At 37.9% G+C, this 12,414-nt stretch overlaps 1 protein-coding gene across 2 annotated transcripts in view; it reads right to left on the bottom strand.

Moving 5' to 3' along the window:
• ly75 (lymphocyte antigen 75) overlaps positions 1–12,414 on the bottom strand; it is a 42,511-nt gene that overhangs the window by 25,149 nt on the left and 4,948 nt on the right. The window contains exons 3-12 of one of the 2 annotated variants that reach the window (XM_051672161.1): positions 10,824–10,997; positions 8,432–8,590; positions 8,205–8,321; positions 4,468–4,608; positions 4,178–4,381; positions 2,453–2,607; positions 2,223–2,330; positions 1,937–2,025; positions 1,513–1,682; positions 912–1,120 (exon numbers count right to left, since the gene is read on the bottom strand). In XM_051672161.1, the coding sequence (XP_051528121.1) occupies positions 912–1,120; positions 1,513–1,682; positions 1,937–2,025; positions 2,223–2,330; positions 2,453–2,607; positions 4,178–4,381; positions 4,468–4,608; positions 8,205–8,321; positions 8,432–8,590; positions 10,824–10,997 (1,526 nt within the window). The remainder of the gene's footprint in view (positions 1–911; positions 1,121–1,512; positions 1,683–1,936; positions 2,026–2,222; positions 2,331–2,452; positions 2,608–4,177; positions 4,382–4,467; positions 4,609–8,204; positions 8,322–8,431; positions 8,591–10,823; positions 10,998–12,414) is intronic. The other variant, XM_051672162.1, reaches the window with a different exon arrangement.

Genomic DNA, 12,414 nt, shown 5'->3' with positions numbered 1-12,414 from the left:
GGCAGTCTACTGCATACTGTGGCAACTCAAAAACAAAACACAAAGACAATGTTAAGCTTCATTAACAAACCAAATAGCTCTCAGCAGTGTTTGATATAATGGCACATGATTTTCTTGTACTAAATTAGCAATTTAGCGTGATTACTCAAGGATAAGGTATTGGAGTGATGGCTGCTAGAAATAGGGCCTGTCTAGATTTGAACAAAAATGACTTTTTTCAAATAGTAATGTTGCTGTTTTTTTACATCAGTAATGTCCTGACTATACTTTATGATTAGTTGAATGCCACTTTGGTGAATTAAAGTACCAATTTCCTTCCGAAACAGCAAAATCTGTACATTATTCCAAACTTTTGGCCGCCAGTGTAAATGAGAGAATTTAAATTTTTGGGTGAACTATCCCTTTAAACAAATAAACAGAAATTATGATTATGACAGCTGGTATTAACTAATCATTAAAATTGTTGATTACAGCATTCCTTTTAGGTCTACTCGTTATGCCATAATTGTATATTTAAAAAAAAAACTGAATGCATGAATGCAGAGCTGTGTGTGGACAGTCAGTGAGCTTGTGCTGAACTGCAGGGCTCAAACAGTCACACGTTGCTCGCTTTTTGTGCATAAATTATTAATAATTTGAATAGCAGTATTGTTTTCCATGCTGCCAAGAGGGCCAATGCAAAGTTGTCCGTTTTGATTTACTGATGTATAAAACAGCAATCAAGTAATTCAGGAACACAGTTCTCAGCATGTTTTGGATGTGTATCCTACATAAAGAACATGGCATGCAGTTGCCCCACACCAAGTAAGTATTTTTGTCATAATCATGCAGCACTAGCAAATCCCTTCACACTAAATGTTTTCAAGGAACGGTACCTTCAGGGTCATTAACACATAAGTATGCACACACACCTTGTAACAGTAATTAAGACCTTCCCTTGAGACCCATCCAGGTGCACAGGGAACATCGGGGTTGGGCACAACTGGGTCTGGAGTGGGTTGGACCATGGATCCGATGGGTCTCTTACAGATATTACCAGCACTGAACAGAGTGCAATTCTTAACGGCCCACTGGCCCAAAAGACCCTTTGTAGTTATCACCACACATCCTCCGGGGAAAGCTGGAAAATACACACACACACACACACACACGGTGTGTTCAATAAAAACATATCATTGTTTGTGTGTTGTTTAAGCAGATTGAGTTTATTTATTGTAATGACTTCTAATTTACCATATTCTAGATCCAATTTTATAACCAATTTATGCAGAAATCCAGGTAAATCCAAAAGGGTTCACAAACTTTTACCTGCAATTGTATATTTAAGTATTTACCTTGATTCCAATAAAAAAAATAAGATTAACATTCAATGCAAATTCTTATTACAAACAACATGACAGGGCATTGCCAATGAGCACACTAAATCCATCCAAAACAAAGGAAGATACTCTTGTCTAATGGAGATTTTTTGGGGTAAGGAACAACTATAGCCAACCCCATAATGAGTATTACCTGGTTCTGACAATCTCCAGTTGGTGTAGGTGACCCGGTCCGCTGTTCCATCCTGACTTATCCACTGGTACTCTCCGGACCCTTTAGAGTCCTGCAGCCCCGTCCAGAAATATAACTCCTCAGAGCTGATATGCTCCTTCAGAAGACTGTTAATGAAGGCCTGTTCAAATCTGGAGAGAGCATTTTAGACATGATATTAAAAGGGGGATGATGATACTTAAAAAAAAAAAAAAAACTACGTCGACCCACAACGGTCAAACAGCTTCACATTTATTGTGACAGATCATTTGGAAGATAAAAACTTTTACTTAACACCTACTGTAACATCTATTGTACTGATCCTAACAAATATACTAACACAATGTGTTTGAAGCATTATAAGAAAATAGTAAGGAGTAAATAGTATACGTTAAAGCTCTGTTACCTGTAATTAATAGTGATGTGGCAGCTGTTTTTATAAGACACTAGATCAGTGTCCACTTTATAGCATGCATTGGCATGTCTTTTCCAATTCTAGAGATAAAGAAAACCAGATATGTGCCAATAAAATCTAGGTCAGATTCACAACAACATCTGAAATCTAAATGCATGGCAATAATAACAGCATAATGCACAAAAAGTAATCTATGCATTTTCATACATGGGTGGAGTTTCAGTTATTTATATACCCCACTCTCTCTCTATTTAATGTGTCAGTGATGGTCACTCACCCCTTCTGGAGGGCAGCCTTCCTCTGGAGCACTGTCATTCACCATCCCTTTCATCTTACACATGTAAGACCTCGGCTCGTCACAGTCAGACACAGACCATGTGTGATGCTGTAAACGGAGACAGAGAAACAACAGTTGATGATGTTTTCATGCATTCATTCTAATAATATGACAAAGATTAGTGAGCTAAACAGTCTACCAGTATCTGACATAAGAAAATACACACACACCTCTCCGGCATAGTACACACAATGGATGGTATTTGGTAGAAGTGGTGGAGGTTCAGCCCTGGCCCAGTATGTGAAGGACACTGGCACTCCATCAACCCATTCAAAAACTGAGGAAGTTCCATTGCCCATAAGACCAATCCAAACCTCTGTAATTTCTTTCACACATATATAAAATAAAATGAAACCAGAGTGCATAGTATACAATAATTGTTAAATGAATGATCTTTATTAGGGCTGTCAGTCGATTCAGATAATTAAATTTGTTTTTTTGTGGTTATGAATAATGTCAGAATATGCCGAAATCTGCCTCTAAATACATAAAACTGAAAGCACTGAAAGTATCTTCAGTTTTAACTAATTCAGTACCTTTTAAAGGAAAGTAAACCCAATATTCTGTAATAAGCATGATTTTCTGATGCCATATTCTAGTACCACTGAAAGTGTGTTTGGTGGCATTTCATACTTGAGCTTTAATGGTAATTAAAGGGATAGTCCACCCAAAAAATAATAATAATAATAATAATAAAATAAATAAATAATCTATTATAGATTCAACTTTAAAAATATTAATAAAAAAGTAAACGTCCTTCTACTGAACACAAATGAAGACTTTTAGAAGAATATTTCAGCTCTGTAGGTCCTCATAATGCAAGTGAATGATACCAATATTTTGAAGCCCCAAAAAGCACATAAGTGCAGCATTAAAATAATCCATATGACTCCAGTGGTTAAATTCATATCTTCAGAAGAGATATGATAGGTGTGGGTAAGAAACAGATCAATATTTAAGTCTTTTTTTTAAAAAAATTTTTTAATGTAAATTCTCCTCCCTGCCCACTAGGTGGTGATATGCATGCAGAATGTGAATCTGCAAAAAGAAAACACGATGAATGTAAAAGTGACATTGGAGGTTTATAGTAAAAAAGGACTTAAATATTGATCTGTTTCTCACCCACACCCAACAATAGGGTGAACACACTGATCCGACAAAACCCAACAACTGTTAGATGTTGGTGTTTGTTGGCATCTGTTGCCGTTTGTTGGGGCAGTGTGAACTGGCCTTTAAAGGAGATATGATGTGAATATATCCATACAGTGCAAGTCAATGGGGACCAACACTTCCAAAGCTACAAAAAAAAAACAAAAAAACATAAAAGGCAGCATAAAGGCAATCCATGTCTTCTGAAGCGATACGATCAGTTTTGGGTGAAAACAGAACAAAATGCATCTTCTTTTTTTTACTAATTATTCTTACCATCTGCAGTCTCCTTGGTGATCATGATTTGAAGCTCAATAACATTTCATCATGCTTGATGTATACACAAAGCATTTTGGAGCTTGGAAGTGTTGGTCCCCATTGACTGACATTGCATGGATATATTCATATTATATCTTCATCAAAATATCTTCGTTTGTGTTCCTCAGAAGAAAGAAAGTCATATGATTTTAAGATGACATAAGGGTGAGTAAATGATGAGAGATATTATTGTTGGGTGAACTATTCCTTTAAGCTGGGATAGACAAAACCATTATACCACTTAACCAAAAAACAACACAATTAAACTTTAAGGGTGTCAAACATATTTAATGAATCTCATAAATTAACATGTTAATTATGGCACCCCTAAATGTACTGTATATATTTTACAAACCCCTTATTTTTCCAAAACACATTTGTTGCTGTTTGAGCTTATACATTAGTGTGTTAGCGAGATGTGTGTGTACCTGTATGAAAGTTTGCATGTAGCATTTCTACATCCTCCAAGCTGTGCATGCTGGCGAGCTGAGATCCATCCATTTCACAGGTCTGCTTTGCTTCAGGCTGGGACAGTTTCAACTCTTTTGGCTCTCTGTGGAGTTTATAACAGAATCCTTTCCACCCAACCCAACCATCCTTACACATCGTGGGCTTATACACCTCCCTGACTGCTGAAACAAATTGGAAGGAGAATGTAAAGAGAGAGAGGGAGAGAGAGACAGAGACAGAAATGAAGGAAAAGAGAGCAATATCTGACCTGTACTCTCAGCCTGACTGTCATTCTCGTTCTTCTCACAGATGAATGGAAGTTGATTCTCACACGTCTCTGTACCAAAACGCAGCTGCTCCTGAACAACCCCACAGTACTCGTATGACACTAGTGACCTGTTAAAAATGCCTAACGAACACATACAGAAAAGAAATAAAAAAATTAACACTTTATGCAAACAGTGCTGTGGGTAAAACAATAACAAAACAAAAAAATTACTGTAATAAGATAGAGTTTTTCTAAATTGATGTTAATTATGTAAACAACTATTCTTTATTTTGTATTACAGTTCATATATAACTGAAATGAAAATTTTGTGACTATCATTGTATTGTCCAACTAGTATATGTTTATATAGGCTTTAGAAATTAATTAATCAGTTGATGATCAGTGATGATTAGCGTAATTACTGTTCAAACTATTAAAGTAATTCCATTACAATCAAGAAAATGTCATTAGTAATTAGGTGAATCTCACAAATTAATGTCTTTAAATGCTAAATCTATTTATAGTTTGTATAAATAGGAATGAAGCCTATTTTAAGGACAGTTACGATTTCTTTTTTTTTTTTTTCATGACAGTTAAGCACAATTCTCAATACTGTAATGAGAAGAAAATCTCATTCTCATTACTATACTACAGTGTGCTTAATTGTCATGAAAATAAATGAAATTTCTGTATGGGTAATACAAATTTTTCAAAATTACCTGTATTTACAGTATTTATACATTTGTATTAAAATCTGATTTGATCCAAGTTACAATAATGAACAAACACAATCTGTTTTAACTAATAACACATAATTTATTGTATTGTTCTTGTACATACTGAATACATCACACAAACATTCACAGTGTAGGTTGGAAAAAGTATGTGAACCTCTAGGTTAATGATGTCAAAAGTCAACTGGCATCCAATAAATAAAACAAGATTGGAGGTGTGGGTTAGAGCTAATTTGACTTATAAAAAACACAAACATTTTGAATTTGCTATTCACAAGAAGCATCTGCGTGGATCCAGCCTAGCAAAAAAAGAGATCTCAGAAGACCTACGAATAAGAATTGTTGCTTTGCATAAAGCTGGAAAGTGTTACTAAGTTATCTCAAAGAGCTTAGATATTCATCTGTCTACAGTTAGAACAACTGTCTATAAATGGAGACGATTTAGTACTGTGAGTACTCTCCCTGGAAGTGGCTGTCCAGCCAAGGGTTCACTTACTTTTTCCACATTACTGTGAATGTTTTTTTTGTTTTTTTCACCCAATTTGGAATGCTCAATTTCCAATGTGCTCTAAGTCCTCTTTGTCGCGTAGTGATTCGCCTCAATCCGGGTGGCGGAGGATGAATCCCAGTTGCCTCTGCGTCTGAGACCATCAACCCGCACATCTTATCATGTGGCTTGTTGAGCGCATTGCCACGGAGACATAGCGCATGTGGAGGCTTCACACCATCCACCATGGCATCAGTGCTCAACTCACCATGCGCCCCACGAGAACGAACCACATTATGGCGACCACGAGGAGGTTACCCCATGTGACTCTTCCCTCCCTTGCAACCAGGCCAATTTGGTTGCTTAGGAGACCTGGCTGGAGTCACTCAGCACGCCCTGGGATTCGAACTAGCGAACTCCAGGGGTGGTAGCCAGCGTCTTTTACCACTGAGCTACCCAGGTCCCCCACTGTGAATGTTTAATGGGAGGTGTTCAGTAAAGACATGAAATATTATAATTGTTTGTGTGTTGTTAGCTTGAGCACATTGTGTTCGTCTTTACTAGTGACTGAAGATGAGATCGCATTTTATGATCAATTAATGCAGAAAACCAGCTAATTCCAAAGGGTTCGCATTGTTCTTGCCACTGTGCGTATGTATATTTATTTATTTATTAGGGGTGTAATGGTACATGTATTCATCCCGAACCGTCACAGTACTGACGTCATGGTTCAGTGCATGCAGTCAGACAAAGAGTACATCTGACACAGGCGATCCACACTCCAATCCAGAAGGGGGCGCGCGCGGTAATGCAACACTGTTTGCTAACCTCCACAACAGGGAAAAAAAAAAAAAAAAAAAAAAGCAGAAGAAGAAGAGCCCATCTATGCACCAACCCAAAACAAGAATGGCTTCTCCTAATGCACAAGTTTTATTTTTCATTATTCTATTTATTTTGTACTTTTATAACACAAGAGATGCTTTTCAATTTGTAGCTGATTGTGACCAAATACCTTTTGTTTTTTATCAACCCTACAAAAAAATATGGCCTATGCAAGAGTGCATTCTGTTTACTGCTTAATACACTAAAGGAGGCTGTACCTCAGGGGGAACTAAATGCCGCTATGTGGAACAAACTGTAATTTGCACTACTGTCTGTTCAAAATAAATGAAAAGTAACCTAGCATTTGGGATTTGTTGCTTTTTCCTGTTGTACCGAACTCGCATCGAATCCGTGCCCCCAAAACCGAGGTACATACTGAACCGTGACTTTTGTGTACCGTTACACCCCTAAAATATACATATATACATATAAAATATATATATATATATATATATATATATATATATATATATATATATTTTATAAAAAAATTAATAATTTAGGGTTGAAATAAGAGCTGGATATTTCTTTCCAGTTTTTGTGAGATTCACCTAAGTATTGGATAACTTTTTTGGAGTAGCTTCCCCAACACTGCATGCCAATCATTTATGTAGAAAGATTTTATGGAGTTAATTTTACTGACACCACACACACTGGGTGAGCAGAGACAAACCACCCACATCATCACAGCTGACCATCAGAGACAATGCTGTCATCCCTTTCCTCAGAAGCAGAGCCACATTCTGTTTCTGTCTACTGCATAAAGACACCATTCAAGCCACTGGCTTGTTATTCTACCAAAACAACTATGCTTGTATGTCCAAACATACAAGCACACCATCGTGTTAACAGTGACAGTAATGACATTGTCAGTGGTTAGAAAGCAGACTTGTGCTGACATATGATCACTGGTACGATGCGTGCATTGGCTCTCCTTGATTTATCAAAACTAAATCACTGCGGAACTGAATAAATGTCACACAGTAAATGTACTGTACATGTAGGACACAACAAATAGTGGAACAGCAGGAATTAAAGGGGACATACAGTATCATGGAAAACAGGATTTACTTGCTCTTTTTAAATAAAGAGTTGTACTACGTACTCTAACATTCACAAAACAAAGCTCCTACACCAGTCCACCCAGGCCATTTATGGAAACTAAGCTGCAAAAATTGGTCATTTATAAATCACTGTATTGACATCAGAACCATGAGCACATTAACATATGGCTAGCCAAATTTCTATATCAACACCTAAACACTATTCAGCAACTTGAATGACAATGTGAGCAAATAATAACACAAATCATTTCCATGTAGAAGTCTTAAAGGTACAGTAGCAAAATAATTCCAGTGGGGTAGTGAGTGTGTGGAAAATTGTCGTGTAAAGCTAAATTATGAATATTTATGCTGGAAGACACCTTGACTAACATTATAAATCAACTTCAGGGAAACAGAATATTCCAAAAAGGTTATATATGGCCCTTTAGATGTTTATTCTGGGTATATCATAGGTTAATTTACATTAGTTAATTATTTCCCCTTAAAATCAAAGATTAAAATCAACCATATATACATTTAATAGTCTACTGTAAGATCTTTGTTTATAGAGTTCTATCAGAATGAAATCACCTGTTTCCCAAGGGGCAAAAGATAAGGCGGATCCATCTGACCACTGCCATCCCTGCATCCAGTCCAGATGGTTCAGTCCAATCCACAGTTTGCTTGGCATGTCTTCCCGGCCCTTAACTGAGTGACAGAAATGGAGAACATTAAAAACAAACAAACAAAAAAAATATAAATAAATACAAAAATTACAGTAAAAAATTAGTCAAAAGTGAAAGAGAAATCAGTCTTACACAACTCAAGCTCTTGAGGGCTAGACACACTGAGCAAGTCTCCACCTTGACTACGACAGGCATCCCGTGCCTCATGCCAGGTCACCACTGCTGTGGATACCACCTGGTAGCAGCGTCCCTTTACGGTGCCTTTTTCCCATAAAGTAGAACAGCCTTCAACTAAATGAAATAAAAGTGGGTGGAGGGGTTAGTTAAGGTTCCTTCACTATCTAGACCAATTAGGTCACATCCACACTAATCTATTTTCGTACATTGATTTTGCTGCATTTAAGCTTCTTATCCACACTGGTACAGCGTTTTTCTCCACCAAAAACATCTTTGAAACAAATTCTCCATAACCGCATACTTTTGTCAAACTAAATGGATTACTGTGGAAGTGGCCTAAGTTGTCAGTCCCATTTGAAATGACACAATGCATCAGAACCCAGTAAACAGTTCCAATTAAAGGTGGTAAGAAATTCACCAAGCTCCTTGACCTTTTCAGAGTGCTGAAAGCTGGAAGCATATCTGCTACAGTATGTTAGAGCAGCATTTCTTTTTTATTATTATTATTATTTTCTCCCCAATTTGGGATGCCCAATTCCCAATGCGCTCTAAGTCCTCGTGGTGGCATAGTGACTCGCCTCAATCCGGGTGGCGGAGGACGAATCTCAGTTGCCTCCGCGTCTGAGACCGCCCATCCGCGCATCTTATCACATGACTTGTTGAGTGTGTTGCCGTGGAAAATAGCGTGAAGCCTCCACACACGCTATGTTTCCGCGGTAACACACTCAACAAGTCATGTGATAAAATGCGCGGATGGACAGTCTCAGACGCGGAGGCAACTGAGATTCGTCCTCCGCCACCCGGATTGAGGCGAGTCACTATGCCACCACACATCCACGCACAACTCACTACGAGCCCCGCCGAGAGCGAACCACATTATAGCGACCACGAGGAGGTTACTCCATGTGACTCTACCCTCCCTAGCAACCGGGCCAATTTGGATGCTTAGGAGACCTGGCTGGAGTAACTCATCATGCCCTGGATTCGAACTCAGGACTCCAGGGGTGGTAGTCAGCATCTTTACTCGCTGAGCTACCCAGGACCCCTAGAGGAGCATTTATTAAATAACTGCACATTTTCCAAAAATCTTTTTTTATTTTAATAATGAATGTGGCCTTGCAAGTACAGAACTGCTGAAAAGGCCAGCTTAAATCAACATATGTTCCACTTAAAATTAGGTCAACATGGTGTTTCTGCAGAAATGGTTGACCAAAGTGGTCTTGCTGGTTCAACCAGCCAACTGATGTGGTCCTGCTGGAAAAAGTAATGTTACAGGTTCAATACAAGTTAAGCTCTACATATTTTTGTTGGTGGAAAATTTTAAATTATTTTATGTGGTAATAGAAAGCTACTGTATGTTACAGATGCTGTCGATTACGACATGAAGTAACCTCAAGTCGTCCCCCAACAAATATCGTGTTGACAGCAATGCACTTACAATGGAAGTCTTGGGGGCAAGGCATTCCGAAGAGTTTGAAAGCAGAAATGTGAAGCTCATATTTTTGTTAAAGCACTTTTATTAATTATTCTGCACAAACGTGTATCATTTGAGTAATAAAGTTGTCTTAATCGATCTTTCAGTGTCAGGACTACTGTTCTAGGCAAACATTTGGTTATGCGTTAGCAGTGTAATTCCTGGGTTGATTTTTCTCTATGTAAACAGTTTCTTTCTAGTGTCCTTTTGAGTAGCATCCGAAAGTTACTGGGGGTTAGCAAGTTAACATGGTCACGAGAGAGTTGAAGATTGGATATAAATTTGCACAGCCAATGTTAGAGCGATTATTTCACTATAGTCTCAGATAAGGCCTATGGAGCTTTTGCTATACTGAGCAATATTTCTGATTTGAAGCAAGTAAGTGTCATAAGAAACGTACTCTAAAAGACACATTTTCACATGGACAGATCATTATAAATAACAATGAAACATGGCATATATAAAAAGGAATATGTTCCCCTAAGCATCAGTGTCAAGAGTTGTTATTACACGTCTTACATTTTATTTTTATGAGTTCAATCATTTATTTATTTTTAGCACACAATGGCTCCTTCTTGGATTGTACTATTTGAAATTATGTCTAGTAAATCAACAGTGAATTTAGACAAAAACATGTCTGATGAAAATGTTATAACATTTAGACCATCTCTTTATTATGAGATTGCTTCATCAGTGGTACAGAATTTATGCTGGATTGAAATTATTTTTTAAAAGTCATCCAGTAGTAAACTGGTTAATAGCTGGGTGTTTTGTAAAATGAGTCATATGTTTAAATGTTTGAAAGCCCTTTGACCTTCCCAGCTGCTTTTTGGAAAACCCCAGGAGTTGTGGGGGTTGGGATGTAAACCCTACCGTATTTCAGACAATTTCCCCACTTCTGCTCTAGGTCATAGTTTGCTGTGGTAGAGCACCAGTCTAGGGGCTGGTCGCCAGTGCCAGGCAGACAGCTGTGGTGCCACGTCTTGTTGTAGAGAAAGGGGAACTCACAGGGTGCCCCGTTAGAATTCCCCCCGCTTGTGTGTATGGCTGTGAAATAGAGAGGAACATTAATTTTTCACTATATTTGAGTCTGTGTTTTTCTGTACACTTCTGTGTTGGCATCAACATAAAGTTTCAACAGTCAAATGAGTGCAAATGCACTGAGGGAACCCACAAAGGCAACCCCAGATGCACACTTCACAATCTTTATCAAGAAAAAATGGCTAATGTAAAAAAGATTCAGCTTCAGACCAGCCACATGCAAATGTAGCCACTTTAAAAGGTGCTTTGAGTTTAAAGACGTTGTTACTCAGTGAAGAAACATGGGTTACATTTAGTTTTAGAGTGGAGAAAAGACCATAATTTCTGGGCAGGCAAAATATGCATAAGTTAACAACTAAAAAACAAACAAACTAACAAAAAACAAATAAATTAGGGCAATTAATTAAATGACATGCAGATTAATAAATCGAATTAATCACAATTAATTGCAAATGCTTGCTGAGAAAGGCCCTCAGATAACAATAATTCAATACAGAATGATTTCATAATTATGGTTAAATTTAAATGTAAATATTATAAATATAATATACACTCACTGAGCACTTTATTAGGAACACTATGGACCTAATAAAGTGCCCGACGTGGTATTCTGCTGTTGTAGCCCATCCGCCTCAAGGTTCGACGTGTTGTGCATTCTGAGATGCTATTCTGCTCACTACAATTGTACAGAGTGGTTATCTGTGTTACTGTAGCCTTTCTGTCAGCTCAAACCAGTTTGGCCATTCCCGTTGACCTCTCTCATCAACAAGGCGTTTCCGTCCGCAGAACTGCCGCTCACTGGATGTTTTTGTCACCATTCTGATTAAACTCTAGAGACTGTTGTGCGTGAAAATCCCAGAAGATCAGCAGTTACAGAAATACTCAAACCAGCCCGTCTGGCACCAACAATCATGCCACAGTCGAAATCACTGAGATCACATTTTTTCCCCATTCTGATGGTTGATGTGAACATTAACTGAAGCTCCTGACCCAAACTGTAAAGAGTCATGTTGTGCATCTAAATTTGTAAACAGAGCTCACATGGGAAATGTATCTGACATTGCCAAGAATTGTTTAGATTTTAGTTCAGAGCATGTGCAGTTTCACTAGGCAAAAGCAACAACTATTCGGCACAGAGGAAAAAGAAAGTACAGTGAGATTAGACATTTACTGGTAGATATGGCGCAATCACTGTGCTCATAAACAGTCATCTGGGCAGAACGACAGTTGGAGTTTCCCGTGAAGTCACACCAAATAACAGCGGCTTTGCTAGTGAACAGATATCCTATGCAAAACCTAAGACTCTTTCTGCAGGGCGCAGCAGCAGAAAGCAGATAAACAGGATGATTTCAACAGTCTGAAACAGTTTACTTACCTGTAAAACCACAGCACTTCATATGCATTTGCTGCAAGATCTTTCAAC

This window comes from Myxocyprinus asiaticus, chromosome 35, assembly GCF_019703515.2.
Source record: "Myxocyprinus asiaticus isolate MX2 ecotype Aquarium Trade chromosome 35, UBuf_Myxa_2, whole genome shotgun sequence".
NCBI classification, from domain to species: domain Eukaryota; kingdom Metazoa; phylum Chordata; class Actinopteri; order Cypriniformes; family Catostomidae; genus Myxocyprinus; species Myxocyprinus asiaticus.
Note: the sequence above shows the minus strand (reverse complement) of the source record. Positions and strands in the feature narration are given on the sequence as shown.